The sequence below is a fragment of the Erpetoichthys calabaricus genome, chromosome 2, assembly GCF_900747795.2.
Source record: "Erpetoichthys calabaricus chromosome 2, fErpCal1.3, whole genome shotgun sequence".
Classification (NCBI taxonomy): domain Eukaryota; kingdom Metazoa; phylum Chordata; class Cladistia; order Polypteriformes; family Polypteridae; genus Erpetoichthys; species Erpetoichthys calabaricus.
Window position 1 is genome coordinate 117604225 of NC_041395.2, and position 22598 is coordinate 117626822.

The 22598-nt window shown below is 40.2% G+C and overlaps 1 protein-coding gene across 2 annotated transcripts in view; it reads right to left on the reverse strand.

Annotated features, from left to right (window-relative positions):
• Window positions 1-427: 427 nt before the first annotated feature.
• cul3b (cullin 3b) overlaps window positions 428-22598 on the reverse strand; it is a 123209-nt gene continuing 101038 nt past the window's right edge. For both annotated transcript variants that reach the window (XM_051923899.1, XM_051923900.1), the window contains 4 exons: window positions 12093-12227; window positions 11585-11771; window positions 3089-3234; window positions 428-1409 (listed from right to left, as the gene is read on the reverse strand). In XM_051923899.1, coding sequence (XP_051779859.1) covers window positions 1278-1409; window positions 3089-3234; window positions 11585-11771; window positions 12093-12227 — 600 coding nt within the window. In that variant the 3' untranslated portion in view covers window positions 428-1277. The remainder of the gene's footprint in view (window positions 1410-3088; window positions 3235-11584; window positions 11772-12092; window positions 12228-22598) is intronic.

Sequence of the window (22598 nt, forward strand, 5' to 3'; positions counted from 1 at the left end):
GCTTCTTTAAAAAATGGAGTCTCAGAGTCTTATCCAGGACTAGATGGCTTTTAGAACAAATACCTCACTTGACTTACTGATAAAAATAGTGAGAGTGTTGTTCAAAATAGTTTGATCCTCTAATTTGGTTCAATATATTTTACATGTAGCTATCTATGGTGTGGGCCATTCTATGCAAAAGCTGCAAAAATAATTTTCACCTAAAGAATTTATCTTTCCAAAGTTAAAAGTGCCTTACCTGAAATTAAACATAAAAAAAGGAGACTTTTTTTTTCCTCTAGTCAAAAACGTACAAATTATAAAAAGTGGTGCAAAACATCTTAGAATTTAGCATACAATTTCTTCATTAAACATAAAAACTGTAGCCTCTAAATTAAACAAAGGCATTTTCCTTCACTCAGTAAAAAATAAAAAAAATTCAACTCTATTCTCTGTTTTCCTTTTTAAACGTTTAATATGATGGAAACAAGGGTCTGTACAATTGACCTCTTAGTGAGTACAATGACAGAATTATTTTACATTTTATACACAGTAAAACGTGTTAAATCGAATCCTTTATCAGCCTGTCAGAAACAAAAAAATAAAAATAAAAAAATAACCAAAAATCCCTCATGAACCGTACTCTGAAGAACCCAGTTTCAAAAAGGAGTAGGAAATATTGGGTTGAAAATGTACATTAGTCCCCCACCAAAATGAAGCATTTTACTACTAGCATGAGTGAAAAGCTCCAATTGGTAAAATATAGCATGCTACAAAGCATCCCTTGCTAGGTGCTACAGAAATGATCCATCAGTTGCAGATTTAATTTAGATTAAAACTGTCAAACCTTATTTGCTGCATTTGACTTCAAATCTGTACAATCAAGCAAGGTGCTGCAAAACACTAAGAAAACACAATTACATCAACATTAAGAAGTGGGGAGAGAAATTTCAACAAGTATTTTATTCATATGAACAATATTCCATTTTTGTGATTTTTTTATTTAATTTTTTTTTTTTGTTTTTACAGTTTTGAAAACAATGCTGTGCATTCACATTATTCCCAAGGATTGTTTAGAGGCGATCTCTACGAGGGTAAAGTGGTGAAAAGCTTGAAGCTGGATCCATTCATGTTGAAAATTCTCACAGGGAATAGAGGCCTGATTTAAATATTCTAGAACACTTTTTCTTTGTTTTAAATGGAGAAGAGGTCTTCCCAGTGTTTGCTTAATTAAAAGGAACTTCCCAGTTCATGCTTATAATGTAGTCCAAAATATTTTTTAACTCAATGAATGCATTTCACGCTACATATGTATAAACTTTGCGATCCTCAGGTGTTCGTGCCAAATATTCTCTCTCAATAAGTCCTTCAATTCTCTTTTTAATTACAACTGGGCTTGGTAAGAAACGAGCCCTCAGCTGCTGAGTCACCTGTATGTGAATAAAAACAAAAATTTTAGGATTTCTGGACTTAAAACGATAAAAAAGAATTCTGACAACAAAATGCAATTCCTGCAAATCTATGATGAATTACTTACATAATAAGGACCTACTGCTATCTTAGTGCCTACCTGAGCACCAGTGTGCTTGATGAATCAGCATTTCCAATAATGAACACATTTCTGGGACTTCTTTTTAAACAATTGGTTGATTTTAAATATGTATAGCAAACAAACATTTTTGGCTTTTCAATGCAAATGGTCTTACCAGGTCAGCACTTATAGCCAATTCTTCACCTTTTCAATAATTTCATCACTCCCAAACCTTTTGTCATGTATGGTGCCTTTAAGATCCCGAAAAAGGTGGAAATTTTAGATGGCAAGGCCTGGACTAAACGTGGACAAGGAGGAAGAGAGGCAGAGTTTGCTCAGAGTCTCTTCAACTTTGTGTGTTGTTGTGTATTGCATTGAAGGATGAATTCAGCAACATTTTTGAGGTGAACCTCTTTCCTAAACACTTCAATAACAGCTTCAGAGTCTGAATGTACAGATGCGAGTTAATTATTTGACCACGTGGCATAATTTCTAGCAAAATAGACACTTGTACATTCCAAAATGTAGTGGCAATGACTTCCCCACTGGAAGAACAACCTTAAACTGTTCTGAGGGAAAGATGAATGATGCAATTCAATTGACAATCATTTGGTTTCCAGTTCAAAGTGACTTCTTTTTCATCCCCTTATCATGATTCATGACAAAACGTTTTCATCCTTTGCCTTGTAATGGAAGAGGAAAACATTTCTTTCTACAGTTTCATCAGCAATTACACCTTTTGAAACACAGTGTGCATGTGCTTTTGAATATCCTAAGGCATCAATAATGTCCTTCAGATTTTCAGCACAGGTGCATTGTTTATTTGCTACTGTTACTATGAAAAACACAAACAATATAAAATGTTGTTTGTTTTGAAACAGCACAAGGCCTAAACACATATGCTGCATTAGAGTCTCCTCTTCATCTCATAGATGAAGACCAGGCAGTGTGGTGTAGAGGTTAAGGCTTTGGACTTCAAACCCTGAGGTTGTTGGTTCAAATCCCGCTACTGCCACTGTGTGACCCTGAGCAACAGCACAAGGCCTAAACACATATGCTGCATTAGAGTCTCCTCTTCATCTCATAGATGAAGACCAGGCAGTGTGGTGTAGAGGTTAAGGCTTTGGACTTCAAACCCTGAGGTTGTTGGTTCAAATCCCGCTACTGCCACTGTGTGACCCTGAGCAAGTAACTTGACCTGCCTGTGTTCCAATTGGAAAACCAAAAAGAAATGTTGGTATCATAAATATTGCAAGTCACTTTGGATAAAGGCATCAGCCAAATAAGTAAATGTAGAATTTAATTAAAATTGATATGTAATATTTATTATTTAGCCACTTGATGAGCAAGCACCCTGCACACTAATATTTGTTACAAAAAAGAAAAATATTCTTTGTGATGCTACATAGTTTGCTATGCAACAGCTGTCCTATAACCACAACTTTTACAGACTTATCTTTTGCCTACGAATAAAGTAGTCTCCTACACTCTAGTGATGCAATAGGGGCTCTTAGTTAATATTTAGTTAATCAACATTGATGCAGAAAACATAGGTTAACTGACCAACAAAAAACTCACCTCTGCTACCAGCACATTATGTTGCATCTTTTTTCTTGATTTCATAATACGAACAATGGCAGCTTCAATCTCATGTTTTCTGTCATCATCTACCTTTTGTCTCGTTTCTTTTCTTTCCGGATCAGACTCTCCTTGTTTGGCAGCAACTATAAAAATAAAACTTGTCAGCATACTGTTTAGCATGGTGGTAAACAACATTAGGCAACAAGTTGTATATCAGTTTAGAGTGAAGTCTACCAAAATTAAAGGGAAAGAGAACAGTGCAAAGCACATGCAAATGTTTAAAAAACACATCATACACCAGACTGGCCGAACAATCATTAAAAACACAAACAAAAATCCAAAAGTACAATGAAGGAGCACTATAAGAAAAAAATATCACTCACAGCCTTGCATTCTATTAAGCAGATTGGAGGATGTTATATTACAGTCGGGGAAGTAATTACAGTGCATCTGGAAAGTATTCACAGCGCATCACTTTTTCCACCTTTTGTTATGTTACAGCCTTATTCCAAAATGGATTAAATTCATTTTTTTCTTCAGAATTCTACACACAACACCCCATAATGACAACGTGAAAAAAGTTTACTTGAGGTTTTTGGAAATTTATTAAAAATAAAAAAACTGAGAAATCACATGTACATACAGTGGTGTGAAAAACTATTTGCCCCCTTCCTGATTTCTTATTCTTTTGCATGTTTGTCACACAAAATGTTTCTGATCATCAAACACATTTAACCATTAGTCAAATATAACACAAGTAAACACAAAATGCAGTTTGTAAATGGTGGTTTTTATTATTTAGGGAGAAAAAAAAATCCAAACCTACATGCCCTGTGTGAAAAAGTAATTGCCCCCTAAACCTAATAACTGGTTTGGCCACCCTTAGCAGCAATAACTGCAATCAAGCGTTTGAGATAACTTGCAATGAGTCTTTTACAGCGCTCTGGAGGAATTTTGGCCCACTCATCTTTGCAAAATTGTTGTAATTCAGCTTTATTTGAGGGTTTTCTAGCATGAACCGCCTTTTTAAGGTCATGCCATAGCATCTCAATTGGATTCAGGTCAGGACTTTGACTAGGCCACTCCAAAGTCTTCATTTTGTTTTTCTTCAGCCATTCAGAGGTGGATTTGCTGGTGTGTTTTGGGTCATTGTCCTGTTGCAGCACCCAAGATCGCTTCAGCTTGAGTTGATGAACAGATGGCCGGACATTCTCCTTCAGGATTTTTTGGTAGACAGTAGAATTCATGGTTCCATCTATCACAGCAAGCCTTCCAGGTCCTGAAGCAGCAAAACAACCCCAGACCATCACACTACCACCACCATATTTTACTGTTGGTATGATGTTCTTTTTCTGAAATGCTGTGTTCCTTTTACGCCAGATGTAACGGGACATTTGCCTTCCAAAAAGTTCAACTTTTGACTCATCAGTCCACAAGGTATTTTCCCAAAAGTCTTGGCAATCATTGAGATGTTTCTTAGCAAAATTGAGACGAGCCCTAATGTTCTTTTTGCTTAACAGTGGTTTGCGTCTTGGAAATCTGCCATGCAGGCCGTTTTTGCCCAGTCTCTTTCTTATGGTGGAGTCGTGAACACTGACCTTAATTGAGGCAAGTGAGGCCTGCAGTTCTTTAGACGTTGTCCTGGGGTGTTTTGTGACCTCTCGGATGAGTCGTCTCTGCACTCTTGGGGTAATTTTGGTCGGCCGGCCACTCCTGGGAAGGTTCACCACTGTTCCATGTTTTTGCCATTTGTGGATAATGGCTCTCACTGTGGTTCGCTGGAGTCCCAAAGCTTTAGAAATAGCTTTATAACCTTTACCAGACTGATAGATCTTCTGTTCTCATTTGTTCCTGAATTTCTTTGGATCTTGGCATGATGTCTAGCTTTTGAGGTGCTTTTGGTCTACTTCTCTGTGTCAGGCAGCTCCTATTTAAGTGATTTCTTGATTGAAACAGGTGTGGCAGTAATCAGGCCTGGGGGTGGCTACGGAAATTGAACTCAGGTGTGATACACCACAGTTAGGTTATTTTTTAACAAGGGGGCAATTACTTTTTCACACAGGGCCATGTAGGTTTGGATTTTTTTTCTCCCTAAATAATAAACACCATCATTTAAAAACTGAATTTTGTGTTTACTTGTGTTATATTTGACTAATGGTTAAATGTGTTTGATGATCAGAAACATTTTGTGTGACAAACATGCAAAAGAATAAGAAATCAGGAAGGGGGCAAATAGTTTTTCACACCACTGTAAGTATTCACAGCCTTTGCTCAATACTTTGTCGATGCACCTTTGGCAGCAATTACAGCCTCAAGTCTTTTTGAATATGATGCCACAAGCTTGGCACACCTATCCTTGGCCAGTTTCACCCATTCCTGTTTGCAGTATCTCTCAAGCTCCATCAGGTTGGATTTGATATCTTGGCTGTGTGCTTAGGGTCGTTGTCCTGCTGAAAGATGAACCATTGCCCCAGTCTATAGTCAAGAGCGCTCTGGAGCAGGTTTTCATCCAGGATGTCTCTGTACATTGCTGCAGTCATCTTTCCCTTTATCCTGACTAGTCTCCCAGTCCCTGCCGCTGAAAAACATCCCCACAGCATGATGCTGCCACCACCATGCTTCACTGTAGGGATGGTATTGGCCTGGTCATGACCAGTGACTGGTTTCCTCCAAACGTGACGCCTGGCATTCACACCAAAGAGTTCAATCTTTGTCTCATCAGATCAGAGAATTTTCTTTCTCATGGTCTGAGAGTCCTTCAGGTGCCTTTTGGCAAACTCCAGGCGGGCTGCCATGTGCCTTTTACTAAGGAGTGGTTTCCGTCTGGCCACTCTACCATACAGGCCTGATTGGTGGATTGCTGCAGAGATGGTTGTCCTTCTGGAAGGTTCTCCTCTCTCCACAGAGGACCTCTGGAGCTCTGACAGAGTGACCATCGGGTTCTTGGTCACCTCCCTGACTAAGGCCCTTCTACCCTGATCGCTCAGTTTAGATGGCCGGCCAGCTATAGGAAGAGTCCTGGTGGTTTCGAACTTCTTCCACTTACGGATGATGGAGGCCACTGTGCTCATTGGGACCTTCAAAGCAGCAGAAATTTTTCTGTAACCTTCCCCAGATTTGTGCCTCAAGACAATCCTGTCTCAGAGGTCTACAGACAATTCCTTTGACTTCATGCTTGGTTTGTGCTCTGACATGAACTGTCAACTGTGGGACCTTAGATAGGTGTATGCCTTTCCAAATCATGTCCAGTCAACTAAATTTACCACAGGTGGACTCGAATTAAGCTGCAGAAACATCTCAAGGATGATCAGGGGAAACAGGATGCACCTGAGCTCAATTTTGAGCTTTATGGCAAAGGCTGTGAATACTTATGTACATGTGCTTTCTCAATTTTTTTATTTTTAATAAATTTGCAAAAATCTCAAGTAAACTTTTTTCACGTTGTCATTATGGGGTGTTGTGTGTAGAATTCTGAGGGAAAAAATGAATTTAATCCATTTTGGAATACGGCTGTAACATAACAAAATGTAGAAAAAGTGATGCGCTGTGAATACTTTCTGGATGCACTGTATGTGATCCCCTGCTGAATTTGTAAGTTTGCTCACTTACAAAGAAATGAACCAAACCGACTCTAATTTTTATGGTAGTTTAATTTTAATGGAGAGAGAGAGAATATTAACCAAAAATCCAGAAATACACTTATGTAAAAGTTATAAATTGATTTGAATGTCATTGAATGAAATAGGTATTTGATCCCCTACAACCCAGCCAGAATTCTGGCTCCCACAGATTGGCGATTACAATCAATCAATCAATTACAGATACTCCTAATCTCAACTCATTATGTGTATAAAGCACACCTGTCCACAGAATCCATTTCAACCTCTCCACCACAATGGGTAAGACCAAAGAGCTGTCAATGGACATCAGGGACAAGATTGTAGACCTGCACAAGGCTGGAATGGGCTACAAGACCATCAGGAAGAAGCTTGGTAAGAAGGTGACAACTGTGATTATTTGAAATGGAAGAAATATAAAATGACCATCAATTGCCCTTGGTCTGGAGCTCCATACAACATCTTGCTTCATGGGGTGAGGATGATCATGAGAAAGGGATCAGCCTAAAACTACACAGGAGCAGTTTGTTAATGATCTGAAGGCAACTGGGACCACAGTTACCAAGAACACAATTCGTAACACACTACGCTGTAATGGATTGAAATCTTGCTGCCCCCACAAGGTCCCCCTGCTCAAGAAGGCACATGTACAGGCACGTCTTAAGTTTGCCAGTGAACATGTAAATGATTCAGAAAAGGCTTGGGAGAAAGTGCTGTGGTCAGATGAAATCAATATCGAGCTCTCTGGTATCAACTCGACCCGCCGTATTTGGAGGAAGAGAAATGCTGAGTATGACCCAAAGATCACCATCCCCACAGTCAAGCACAGAGGTGCAAACATTATGCTTTGGGGCTGTTTTTCTGTTAAGGATACAGGACGATTTCACTGCACTGAGGGGCCAATGGACGGGGCCATGTACCTTAAAATCTTGGACGAGAACCTCCTTCCCTCGGCCAGAACACTGAAGATGGGTCTGTGATATAGCAGGTCCACAGCTCAGAAAGAAAGGCCACTTTGTAAATAAATAATGACATCACTCACGGCTTAAAAAGGGGGTGTGGTAGTGTGGCCAGTGCGGTTCCTGGGCGCAATACGGGCTTGGGCGTTTCTGCACTTAAGTGCACAGGTGTGGGATCGCTCATGTCTGTAATTGATGCCGGGAGCTGCTACTCGCCGCACCTGTGCCATGTCCCCATTATAAATGGTAGGAAAACGAGTGTGGAGGGGAGGAAAAGAAGAGGAAAAAGAAAAGGATGGAGGTTAAAAAGGAGAAAAGGCAGAAGGCTGGAGAAGGAGCCGGTGCAGGAGCGCGCGAGAGCAGGCTTGCTGTAATAATGACTGGCAGCTGGAAAGCAAGCCCTAGCAGGGTGTTTGGCCAGAACTCGGGGGCAGATGGATTGGGTCACTCCTGCTGAGTTTTGCAGAGAAGCAGGAGTGACTATGATCAAGGACAGCTTGCCGCGAAAGGCAGCAGGAGTCGGAAGCTTGGGAGGTTGAAGCCCCAGCGTGAGCGCCCTGATCACTAGGGAACCTGAGTCTCGATCTGGCGTAGCATTACGAAGCCAGGCGTCGGAAAGCTACCAGACCAGTAGGAGAAGGTCAGTTGCAGGTAGGGTGACTCCCCTGTTGCAAGGCCCGGATGGGAGTCAGTTAAAGAAGTCACTGAGTTTTTTAAAGGACTGCTTCCAGCCATTATTGATCTTTAACCTCATTTTTCAATGGGATATTTATTGGATTATTTTATCCTCCATATTTCATCCTGGTTTTATGGATTTATTTATTTATTGACTTTGAGCACTGCACTTCTTTTGAACACTGATTGGATTTGTTTTGTTCATTTCTACAAAAAAAGCACTTCTGCACTCTGCACCTTCCCCTTGCTTAGTTTGGTGTCCTCATTGTCCAGCTCATCCAGTTACATTACCGATGGTGTCGGGTTCAAGAGGCTCCCAACAGTAAGATGGGAGCATGGAGCAGGACCCACATCATCACTGGGTTGTGAATGGGTCTTCCAGCATGACAATGACCCAAAAGATACCGCCAAGGCAACAAAGGAGTGACTAAAGAAAAAGCACATTAAGGTCATGGAGTGGCTCAGCCAGTCTCCAGACCTCAATTCTATAGAAAATCTGTGGAGGGGGCTGAAACTTCGAGTTGCCGAGCGGCATCCAAGAAACCTAACGAATTTAGAAGGTTTCTGTAAACAGGAGTGGGCCAAAATCCCTCCTGAGATTTGTGCAAACCTGGTGATCAACTACAAGAAACGTCTTACTGCTATGCTTGCCAACAACAAGTGTTTCTCCACCAAGTCCTCCACTAAGTCATGTTTGGCATGGGTATCAAATACCTATTTCATTCAATGACATGCAAATCAATTTATAACTTTTATGTAATGTTTCTTTCTGGATTTTTAGTTTATATTCTGTCTCTCTCCATTAAAATGAAACTACCATAAAAATTAGAGACTGTTCATTTCTTTGTAAGGGAGCAAACTTACAATTCCAGCATGGGATCAAATAATTATTTCCCCCACTGTATATTATGTATGTTGCCATGATTTAACAATAAAATGTCAAAAAATAAAACTAGTAACCTTACAAATGCAATGCACAAACCCACCAAGCTCCTTTAATAAATGATCCAATAATTTAATTAACAAGTGAAACATTTATCATTACTATTAACTATGCAGATTATTTTATTACTTTTCTCTTTTGCCACATGAAGCCATGAAATATGCTAGTAAGCACGTGGAAATGTTATATGGAGTGTTAAGAGCAGGTAGAATATTTCTGAACTTCTAACTGCAAACTACAGAAGATCACATTTTGATCTAGGTAGTCAATCAAGTGAACTGTTGAGTCAGCACAATCTGAACCAATGTAGCCATATAAGTGTCAAAATAACTGCTTCTGTACTTTCAATACAATAATGAGGAAGGGGGTACCACATGTGCAGGCATTTTAATTATGCTTATATGTCCTTGATATAACTAAATGTACTGACTTATTCTGTACCAGCAACTATTTCACACTTTTAAGGAAAATGAAGTAATGTCAAAGTATGCTGTATTTCCTGTAAACAGACATGGTATCTGTGGGAAACATGGAAAAAAGATCTTCCAGCAAATCATGCAGTCATGGCCGAAATTATTGGCACCCCTGGAATTTTCCCAGAAAAATGCACCATTTCTCCCAGAAAATTGTTGCAATTACAAATGTTTTGGTATACACATGTTTATTTCCTTTATGTGCATTGGAACAACACAAAAAACAGAAAAAAAAAATCCAAATCTGACATTTCACACAAAACTCAAAAACCGGGCTGGACAAAATTATTGGCACCCTCTACTTAATATTTGGTTGCACGCCCTTTGGAAAAAATAACTGAAATCAATCGCTTCCTATAACCATCAACAAGCTTGTTATACCTCTCAACCGGAATTTCCAACCTCTCCTTTTGCAAACTGCTCAAGGTCTCTCAGATTTGAAGGGCGCCTTCTCCCAACAGCAATTTTGAGATCTCTCCATAAGTGTTCAATCGGATTTAGATCCGGACTCATTGCTGGCCACTTCAGAACTCTCCAGCGCTTTGTCTTCAACCATTTCTGACTGCTTTTAGAGGTTTGTTTGGGGTCATTGTCCTGCTGGAACACCCATGACCTCTGAAGCGGACCCAGCTTTCTGACACTGGGCCCTACATTGCACCCCAATATCTTTTGGTAGTCTTCAGATTTCATGATGCCTTGCACACAGTCAAGGCATCCAGTACCAGAGGCAGCAAAACATCCCCAAAACATCTTAGAACCTCCACCATGTTTGACTGTAAATACTGTGTTCTTTTCTTCGTAGGCCTCATTCCGTTTTCTGTAAACAGTAGAATGATGAGCTTTACCAAAAAGCTCCACCTTGGTCTCATCTGTCCACAAGACGTTCGCCCAGAAGGATTTTGGCTTCCTCAAGTACATTTTGGCAAACTCCAGTCTGGCTCTTTTATGTTTCTGTGTCAGCAGTGGGGTCCTCCTGGCTCTCCTGCCATAGCGTTTCATTTCGTTCAGATATCGACGGATAGTTTGAGTTGACACTGTTGCACCCTGAGTCTGCAGAACAGCTTGAATATGTTTTGAAGTTGATTGGGGTTGTTTATCCACCATTCGGACTATCCTTCGTTGCAGTCTTTTATCAATTTTTCTCTTCCGTCCACGTCCAGGGAGATTAGCTACAGTGCCATGTGTTGTGAACTTCTTGATTATGTTTCGCACACTGGACAAAGGAACATGAAGATCTCTGGAGATGGACTTGTAGCCTTGAGATTGTCGATATTTTTCCACAATTTTTGGTCTCAAGTCCTCAGACAATTCTCTGCTCTTCTTTCTGTTCTCCATGCTTAGTGTGGCACACTCAGACACACAACAGAAAGGTTGAGTCAACTTTTCTCCATTTTAACTGGCTTCAGGTGTGATTGCTATATTGCCAGCACCTGTTTCTTGCCACAGGTGAGTTCAAACGAGCATCATATGCTTGAAATAAAACAATTTACCCACAATTTTGAAAGGGTGCCAATAATTTTGTCCGGCCCATTTTTGGAGTTCTGTGTGACATGATGTCAGATTTGGCTTTTTTTCTGTTGTTCCAATGCACATTAAGGAAATAAACATGTATATACAAAAACATTTGTAATTGCAATAATTTTCTGGGAGAAATGGTGCATTTTCTGGGAAAGTTCCAGGGGTGCCGATAATTTCGGCCATGACTGTATACAACCCATCATACTAGATCTTCCACCCAAGTTGTAAGCCACTACTTCAATCCCAAAGTTACTAGATAAGTTTGTTGTTTAAACATTAAAACTACTTAAGTTATGATTTATACATACCTGTCTGAATCTTTACTCTGTGTAGTTTTGAAGTAAACTGATCATTCACTGTAAAAACATGTCCATTTTCAATTTCCTTGGATTTGGGCTCCTTTGTAAGTACTCTTTGTGTTGGCTTGCCACATGCCAATGACTGTAATGCCCTTACCAGTTCTCTTTCAGGAATATCTGTCTCTTGTTGGATTTCCTGTACAATTAGGCATGCAATGAATTACAAACAGAAATTTAAAAAACTTGCATGTAATAAATAATATAACACACAGAATTCACAACTAAAATATTAACCACTGTCCTGTCTGACAAAAACTAAAAAGAGAATACAACTAAGCACAAAACCGACATAGTTTACTACACATTACCATGAGGCATCAGCAGCCACATTTAATATGAAATAAACTATTATTCACTGTTGATATAAATAAACTGCTTTAGAATTTTATGTATTGTTTTACATTTCTTTCATTTTAACAAACTATTGGAATCTAATGTATTAATATTTCAATGATACCTCAAAAGTGTATTTTTCTCTATTATTAAAAAGCATTAATATTGTCATCTGGAACGTGGAAACTTGAAGTATGTGCTTTCTGGTATTAGAGCCGGTTACTTGAGCTCCTCCTACACCAACATCAGAACCATCCTCCTGTTTCAAACAAAAGAGAAAACATATCAAGAGCAAATATTTTTCTAACATAGTGACACAACCGTAATATGACCAAAGAAGTACACCTTTAAAACGTAATGACAAGTGTGTTGTGGTAGTGTGAAATGTTTATTATCATACTGTATGATCTTTGCAAGAAGGAAAATTAAGTATTGTTGCAAAAAAATTAAATTATGGTAAGAAGGCTATTCTATATAATTAACATTTGATGAATATACAGTCATCAACTATAGAAGGAAAGGAAATACTGGTGTAATAATGAAGCAATACTGGTTGGTGGCAGATGTCAATAAGGTCAATAAAGGGATGATTATTTAAAAAAAAAAATACATTAGATACTTTGTAGAGATTTAAATTTAGAACGCATTTTATTTTAATTTACTGGGGGAAAAGGTAAAGATGATTCATATATACAGTAAAATCCACCCAAAATAAACTATTCAGTATGTAAGTAGGGATGTGATTAAAAACTGTTTACATTTTTCAAGAATGAAAACTGGTTATGAAATAAAGTTAAATCATAAGCGCCTAAAGCTAAACCCCATTCCCCTTCCCTCAAACAGAATGTACTTTGCGGGAGAAAACAGGACTGCAATATATAGTATGGACATGCAGTTTTACAAGGAAGCTATACATCAAATTGCACAACTGACCCAAATCAAGTATTATATCAAACAACCACTGACAGGCCCAGGTAAAACCAGTTATGAACTCTTCCTCCCAAGCCAATATTATCAAAAACTACTAAGCCCCAAACCATTTTCTTTGTTTTTTTTTCTTCCAAGTTGTCAAAACCTGGGATTCTGATCTCTTATATATATTTCTCTTCTGGTTCGTCCTGCTTCCTGTTCAAAAGCGGTCCCGCCAACATGCAGCCGACACGGCATTTCTCAATTCTTATTCCTGCTCTTCCAAACCCTTCTCCACGCTACCTGAGGCCTCCCATACACCCACACGCCGCTTTTCTCGATTCCTATTCCTCCTTCGGACTACCAGGTTCCCCACTCAACTCTCATGACTCCATTGATGTCACAGTCACCGCCCTATATCTAGCCTGACCGCGTGAGCGTTCACTTCAGCCATGTGTGAGCCTGGGAGTCTTTTCCGTAGCCTGCTACAGAAAAGTACTCTGTCGACCTTTGGCATTGATTTCACTCCTTCGTATTTTCGTTATACTGCAATGGTTGTTTCCTAAGCCTTTGTTATAAAATGAACGACAGTATCTTCTCTGTCGACAGGTTTTTGTACAATGTCATCTTATGCCATCAAAAGGTCTTTGCAACGGAACAAGACTCATTGTTACCCGAATACATACGATTATTGAGTGCTAATTGATCGCTTTCCTAAATTCTGAAACAATCTTCATTCCCAGAATCTCTCTCCTTCCTTCCGACACCAATCTCCCTTTTAAATTTAAATGCACACAATTCCCACTCAGACTCGCCATCTCCATGACCATCAACAAGTCCCAAGGACAAACGTTTGCAAAGATTTGCGTTAATCTACAACAACCAGTCTTCAGCCATGGTCAGTTGTACGTGGCTTTTTCTAGGGTTAGATCTTTCGACTCATTATCTGTTCTCTCCACCACACCTATTCACAACTGTGTCTTTCAAGAAGTATTTAATTCTTCTTGATTTCTGAATTCCTTTCTCACCATTTTCCGTTCCTATTCTTACACCACCGTATGCTACGGTGGGCGTCGGCTAGTATAAAATATTATTAATGGGAATTTTTTTTTATTTCTGCCACTAAAAAAAGAAAAAGGAAATTATAAATAATTAAAAATGAAATTTTATAAACTGAAATGCCAACAATTTGTAAGAACTAATTTCATCCCATTCAGTACTTGGTTAAACCATCCCTTGCAGCTATCATAGAAATTCGTCTTTTTGGCTAAATCCCTGCTAATTTTGCACAATCTGATGGAGCAAGATTTGGCTATTCAGCACTGCAAAATTGCTCAAGCTATACCAGTTAAGTGGACGGGCGTGAGAGTGGGCAGCAAATTTTATATCTCACTGGAGATTTTCATCAGGATTAAGGTCAGGACTCTGACTAGGCCACTCAAGGACATCAATTTTCTTAATTTTAAGCCAATCCATTGTGGCTCTCATGGTGCTTTGGATCACTTTCCACCTTAAAGACAAACTTTCATAGCAGCTTAGAATTTCTAAAAGACCTGTCTGTATTGTTCAGCATTCGTATCCCCATCAATCATAACCAAACTGCAACTTGCTGCTGCTGAAAAGCTTCCCTACCACATGATGCTGTCACCACTACATTTCACAGTGGGGATGGTGTCATCTGGATAATATGTAATAATAGGTATATGCGAGAAATCACTTTGTGTTTAAGCCAAAAAATTCCAGTTTATCATCACTGGCCCAGAAGACTTTCTGAAGCATCTCTGAAATATTTCCTCAGTGATGTTTTGCAAATTGATTAGGTTAATGTGTAAGGATATATTTTGGTTGCCCAGATCTATATTTCTCTATAATGCTATCCTTAACTGCTTCTGAATGTTCATTTTACCTTTGTGGAAAATCTGTTGCTGTTTAGAAAGAGAGAAGGTATTTAACTGCTGAAAAGGAAATCTACCAATTTCTACATAGGTGGAAATCTTAAAAAAATAAGTGGAGTAGGTAAGGCAATATACTGCACCTGATATAAGTTAGAATTTTACAAGATGCATTGATTATTTTTCAAATGTCAAAATATTAACTTTTGATTTTTAAAAAGCAAGTTTCTTTTGATTTGGAATGATATAGTGTTGTAGTTCTACAAGAAACATTCTTACTTTTAATATATTCTAAGTTTAGAACCTGAGACAATAAATTGTGAAAATAGTTTTGGGGGTGATGAATACTTTTTCAAGGCACTGTAAAACACAATAGGTTTTTCCACATTGGCATCATAAAATACAGGCATGGAAACTGAAGTGAACATATAGTCAAGCCGAGAGTTAGCGAAGTAGAGAGGAAGTGTACCTGAAATACTGGAGTAGTATAGGTACAGTAAGAAATGTCCACATTTTCTCAAACTTAACACAGCACTTTCTTTGATTTAACTAGGGGGCTTCGCTCGCCAACCACTGTGTTTGGTTTACCGGATATACAATTTATTTTTGTATAGCCCAAAATCACACAAGAAGTGCCTCAATGGGCTTTAACAGGCCCTGCCTCTTGACAGCCCCCCAGCCTTGACCCTCTAAGAATACCAGAAAAAACTCCCAAAAAAACCCTTGTAGGGAAAAAATGGAAGAAACCTAGGGAAAGGCAGTTTAAAGAGAGACCCCCCTTTCCAGGTAGGTTGGGTGTGCAGTGGGTGTCCAAAAGAAGGGGGTCAATACAATACAGTACAATACATAAAACAGAATAAATCCTCAATACAGTATAAAAATAAAAATTCTAGAAGTACAGAGTAGAATTTCACATTAGATGATATCACATAATATGATTTGGATTTGTTTTAAGTCCTGGAGACCTCATTCATCAAGCTGCCTCCCCCATTTTGCCATTCCACATCTGAAATAGCGCTAATCCAATGAAAGGACCCCTCATTCCCACGTCCCCATTCATCAGGGATGACTTTACCTTAGGCAGGCAATCTACAATTTAAAAAGATTGTTATTTTCTTGTGAATTGTTACATATGCATTATTTTCACTTTTACTTTAAAAACATTTGTAAAACAATACTTGTTTCTTTATTTCCTGCCTCGCGCGTGGTTACATCTCTTTCTTCCCAGACGTATAATACTGCTCGTGTTGTAGAGGGTGTTGCGGCTGAACGTACGCTAAGGATATGCCTTTGGATCATTTGCTGTCTTTTTGCTGCTTGCTAGCTGCCTCTTCTGCCTGTCGCATGTCATTGTTTTAAGAGCTGGTAGCACATGATGCTTGCCTGCCAAAAGCAATCTAACAACTGCTAGATTAGAGGTCTGTTGACTTGTTTTAAATGATGGCTCACTGCCTGGTCTCACGTGACATAAAAGCAATACCTGTCTTTTATTTATGGCTGCAGGCGTGGTTGAATTCTTTCCTGCAGGATATATAATGCTGCTCGCGTTCGGTTGGGGTAGCTGCAGTAGCGCTGCCCTTCGATATTTTTAAAGCCTGTACAGCCACTGTCCTTTTTGCTATGGCCCTGGGTCAATCTCTTGGCACCAAGTCTCATGTTTACGGTCCCCACGAGACGCACCGTGGTAAATCTCCTTGGTCTCGCGGGTCTTTAAAATGTCTATCATGATTATCACGTATCGTAGCCTTGCATTTGCTTTCCATTCCAGGATTTTCTTTTATATATATAGAGAGATATGCTTTATTAATTCCCAAGGGGGAAATTGTCTTTTCATATGACCTTTGCAGGTCAGAGCGTAGGGTCAGCCACTGTACAGCATGCCTGAAGCATTTCTCAGGTTAAGGGCCTTGTGCAAGGGCCCAATGGAGTAGGATCCCTTCTGGCAGTAACAGGATTTAAACCTGCAACCTTCCAGATGCCAGTGCAGACCCTTAGCCTCAGAGCCACCATTCCACCCTTGGAGAGTACAACAGGAATTTTTTTTTATCTTATATAACTTATATAGTTTGATCAGCAGGCTCTTGCCACTTTAACCATTTTGAGTGATTATGATGTTGCTTGCTTGCAGCTAGGTCACTTTTTCAGTTTACAGGCATGTTGATAAGCAGTACATTGTTTGACAAGTCCATTTTTATAAAGGAAAATTGAAATTTTAAAACAGTGCCTCTAAAACCAAACAATTTGTATTCTTAGTTTTCTTTCTTGTTGAACCTACAGGCTTGTGACAGGTTTCACAGCTCACCAAATATCAGTGTCCAGGTGCCAGATTTTTGTGTTATTTTAGTACTTTACTTTCTTTTATAGAGTAATTTGAATCTCATTTTTCACATTCTAGTGACTTAATCTAACCAGACAAACCCACTGCATTCTTTTCTGTGTCTAGATGTCATTTCTGTTTTCAAATGCCTCTTAGTGATACACATGGCAGTCACTTAATTTCTGAGTATACATTGCAGTAAGAAGAATCCCATAGCGTAGAATGAATGTCGGAAGCCTTTGTTGAAATCGTCGTTTTTGTCCTTTCTAAAATTCTGTCTTAATATCCTCATCATATGGCACTTTAGAGTGAGAGAAGACATCTCTAGATTTTTTGTTACATACTATACCTGCATTATATCCTGTTATGTATAGTCCCAAGACAAAAGCAAATCAAAAAATGATGCCAGCATAAAGTTTTTTCTCTGTCTTTCTGTGTCTATATGTATCAATTATAAAACTGTATTGCATTAATCACAGTGACAGTCAAATCCAGTGTATTTAATGGAGCTTATGTCAATGTCATAGTATGAGCCTCAGGAGATGCACAAAATATTCTATCATGGCTAGTCAATTTACAGAGCTTCACACAGCTCCAAAATGGCAGACAGGACTCCTTTCTGCTCTCCACAGGAGTATCTGTTGCAGCCACACTAAGGAAGGCTGCACGCATTATGAAGGCGATGGGGAAAAAGGCCTCAGGAGCCTCATATCCCCAGAAGACTCGAAACTGCCGGACAACCAGTGATGTCAGGCTTGTTGGGGGCTGAAACTGGTCTGGTGCTGAGGCGTCACCCACTGCATGGCAGCACTTGGGCCCCAATTTGAGGCAGCCCATCTGGGTAGGCGTGTGGAACGTCTTGTCTCTACAGCATGATGATCATCTTCCTCTGCCGTCAGAGGAGCTTTGTAAACTCGCATTTCAGTGGCAGCACTCTCTGAGGTGGGTATACCTTTTATTGGTTTGGTCACTATGATGGATGTCATACTCAGGGAGTAGCACTGGTACTGACAGGGCTGGCTACGAGGATTGTGTCAGTCCCCATGAGTCTGGCAACTGTGGTGAAAGCGGCTCCATGTTCCTGGACTTTGCAAAAGGTCAAGGGCTGCAGATCGATGGCTCCTGCACCCTGAGCTGCATCGTTGGACTTCGTACTCCAATACTGGTGGTATTGTGAAGGAGATCGATCACATCCTCGTGGGCAGACACTGGAGGCTCCTACAAAACTGCAGGGTCTACAGAAGTGCCCAGTTAGTGAATTCAGACCACACACTTGTTTCTACTCTGAAGATCCAGCTTAGGTCCAGTAGGTTACCACCCTACTATGAGAATGACGCTGGACCAGGCCAGACTCCAAGATCAGGCTGTTTCTAACAAATCTGCACAAAGTTTGTGTGAGGAAGCTTGCAGACTTGGGTGTGACTGCCGATTCTAATGTAATGTGGGAGACCTTGAGTGACAAGACCTTGAAGGTTTCTGAGGTTTGTGCTGGTGTTGCCAGTGTTCCCAGAAGGAGGACTTTCATCTCGCAGGGCACCCTGGATATCAGTGAGAGGAGTCACAGCACACGGCTTGACAGCAACTCCAGTCTGTAATGGGAATGGAGAAGGATGGCTGAGACGGTTCTGAGGGCAGATAAAGAGGTGTTTGTTAGAGGAATCTTTGAGCAAATGACACACCATCTATGGTCTAGTGACTCGCACCCTGCTTACCAAGGAATCAAAGTATTACGCACATCCAAATCTGATTCTTGGACAGCCATAGACAGAGCAGGTGATGGAATGGTTCGTACGGATGATGCCGCAGTTGTGACCTACTGGGCCGGCTACTTTGAGCAGCTTTTTAAAGCTGATCCTCCACCTGGGACTTTGGACATCTCTGGGCACATGGTTCTTGAGGCTGATCCTCCAATTAGCTGTGAACAACCCAATCTCACAGAGATTGCACAGGAGGTTAACCAGCTAAGGGTAGTCAAGGCTTCAGGGATCTGTGGCATACAAGGTGGTAAGGCAATCCTACTTTCATTGCAAGCAACCATTGCTTCCATTTGGGCATCATCCCAACCAAGTGGAAAACAGGACTTGTCATTCCTTTCTGGAAAGGAAAGGGGTGACCCCTGGATTGCGGTAACTGCAGGGGGATAACACTGCTCTTGGTGCCAGGTAAGGTCCTCGCTAGGGTCATCTTAAATAGGATCTGTGATCACTTGCTCATCTACTTACAATAGGAGCAGTCTGGTTTTACGACTAAGAAGTTTACCATCAATAGCATCTTAGCACTGAGGGTTTTCATGGAACACAAATGTGAATATCGGCACAGTTTCTTTGCAGCCTTTGTTGATTTTCATAAAACGTTTGACTCAGTTGATCGAGTTGCCCTGTGGAACATCCTGAGACTTTGCATGATCCCCCTCAAAGTTGCGGGATATCATGGCCAGTCTCTTCACTGGTACTGTGAGTGCTGTACAGAGAGGAGGCAGAACTCTGTGTATTTCCCAGTTGATTCTGGGGTCTGTCAGGGGTGTGTTCTTGCTCCTACTCTCTTCAGTGGTTGCATGGACTGGGTGCTGGGCGAGTCGTTAAGTCCAGCGGCACTGGGGCATCTGTTGGTAAGAAAGATTCATTGATCTTGACTTTGCCGACGATGTTGTCATCTTTGTGGAGTCAATGGAGGCTCTGATCAGGGCTCTTGAGAGACTAAGCAAGGAATCGAAGTTTCTGGGCATACACCGGTCCTGGATAAAAACCAAGATCCAGGCCTTCAATGACCTCTTGGGAACAGCCATCAGCAGTGTATCTCTCTGCCTCATCGAGAGGTTTACTTACCTTGGCAGCAACATTCATGTCTCTGGTGTCTCTTCCTATGAAGTCAGTAGATGGACTGGGAGAGTATGAGTTATCATGAGGTCACAGAAAGGGGTGTGTGATGCTCCTGATATCAGTGCAAAAGGACGAAGGTCCAAGTCAGAGTCCTGGTGCTTCCTGTTTTGCTATTTATGCTATATGCTACTTGGATGCTATCGTTTGACCTGAGGTGAAGACTGGATTCTTTCGGTACCACGTCTCTTTGGAGAATCCTTGGGTACCACTGGCTTGAATTTGTGTCAAAAGAGCTATTGCTCACAGAGTTGTCAGTTATGGCAGTATGGCCAGGTGGTACAATTCCCCCGAGGGTGATCTGGCTCGCAGGGTCCTCATTGTTGAGGGCCCAAGCAGCTGGACCAGGCCAAGGCAATGCCCAAGTAACACCTGGCTGCAGCAGATAGATGGTCACCTATGTAGGGTGAGACTGGACCGTGTGTCTGCCTTTGGGGTTGCCAACTGGGATCCTGAGCTGTTTCGTTGTGTGGTGAGTATGGCAACATGCTAGTCAATTTAACATCACCAAATACATATTTATTTTGTAGCAGCATATTAAAATTATAAATCAGACATTTAGGCAAGGAGCTCTTGCACATTTCTTATTCTTTTACCAAATATCTTGATTTTAACATCCCTACAGTGAAGTAACAAAAGCAATCAGTAGTATGGCAAATACGCTTTATTTTGAATTTAACCAAAAAATGACAAACAATTCAACTAACATGATTACTGCCAAATGATGAAATTTTGAGAAATGCAATAGTATACAGTAATCCCTCCTCCATTGCGGGGGTTGCGTTCCAGAGCCACCCGCGAAATAAGAAAATCTGCGAAGTAGAAACCATATGTTTATATGGTTATTTTTATATTGTCATGCTTGGGTCACAGATTTGCGCAGAAACACAGGAGGTTGTAGAGAGACAGGAACGTTATTCAAACACTGCAAACAAACATTTGTCTCTTTTTCAAAAGTTTAAACTGTGCTCCATGACAAGACAGAGATGACAGTTCTGTCTCACAATTAAAAGAATGCAAACATATCTTCCTCTTCAAAGGAGCAAACAAATCAATAGGGCTGTTTGGCTTTTAGGTATGCGAAGCACCGTGGCACAAAGCTGTGGAAGGCGGCAGTTCACACCCCCTCCGTCAGGAGCAGGGAGAGAGAAAGAGAGAGAGAGACAGAGAAAAACAAAGTCAAAAATCAATACGTGCCCTTTGAGCTTTTAAGCATGCGAAGCACCGTGCAGCATGTTGCTTCAGGAAGCAGCTGCACACAGAAGGTAGCAACGTGAAGATAATCTTTCAGCATTTTTAGACGAGCGTCTGTATCATCTAGGTGTGCGAACAGCCCCCCTGCTCACACCCCCTACGTCAGGATCAGAGAAAGTCAGAGCAAGAGAGAGAGAGAGAAAAGTAAGTTGGGTAGCTTCTCAGCCATCTGCTAATAGCGTCCCTTGTATGAAATCAACTGGGCAAACCAACTGAGGAAGCATGTACCAGAAATTAAAAGACCCATTGTCCTCAGAAGTCCGCGAACCAGCAAAAAATCCGCGATATATATTTAAATATGCTTACATATAAAATCCGCGATAGAGTGAAGCCGCGAAAGGCGAAGCGCGATATAGCGAGGGATCACTGTAATTGAAAAGCTGTTGTTATTTAAACTATCATAAGTCACAACTCAGTTTCTTTATTTTTTCTTTCAATTGACAAGCACCCATTATCAATGTTACTGCTGACTAACCGAATAGCTGCTAAGCCTCCAACATGGAAAGGATGTCTGACTAATTATAATATAGCTCCATTTACATGAAGCATAATATTTCTTTACTAACTACCTAAATCGCATTTCCAATAAAGCATTTCAATATAGATCAATCATGTTAAGAACAATATTGATAACATGTTGATCATTATGAAACTGGTGGTTTATATTTTTAATATGTTATTGCAAAATAAATATGTATTTGCTGATGTTAAATTGACTAGCCATAATACAATATTTTGTGCATCTCCTGATATTCATACTATCACAATTAACAATAAGCACCTTTAAATACACTGGATTTGACTGTTACTGTGGTTAATGCAATGCAGTTTTATAATTGATACACACAGAGAGAGGCAGAGAAAAAACTTCATTTTTTACTTAGCTTTTCTCTTAGGAATATACATAACAGTGTATAACGCAGGTATAGTATGTAACAAAAAAGCTAAAGATATGGAGATTATCAAAGGTTAATTGGACAATGTTGTATGCTTGTGGTAAATAATGCTATCAGCATTATGGGGTTTTGTGGGCAGTATTAAATCTTTAAATTTTGGCCATAAAGTTCTATCTTGGTCTTGTCTAACGACAAATCCTTTTTCCCATATTGCAACTTTACCATCATTATGCTTTGCAACAAACTCCTGCAATGTCTTCACAGAGTTCTTTTTGAGTAATCGCTTATTTTGTGCTATCCACCTATTTAATTCCATGTTATGCAGAACCCTTAAAATGGTTGACTGGAGCAGCTTTACTCCAGTCCCAGCTACTCTACCCCATAGCTCCTGCAATGTGATTGGTAGCCTCTTTGTGGTTTCTCTCAAAACTCTCCTCCTTGTCTGAACTGTGAGTTTTGAGGCATGATGGGTTCTTTCAAATATAA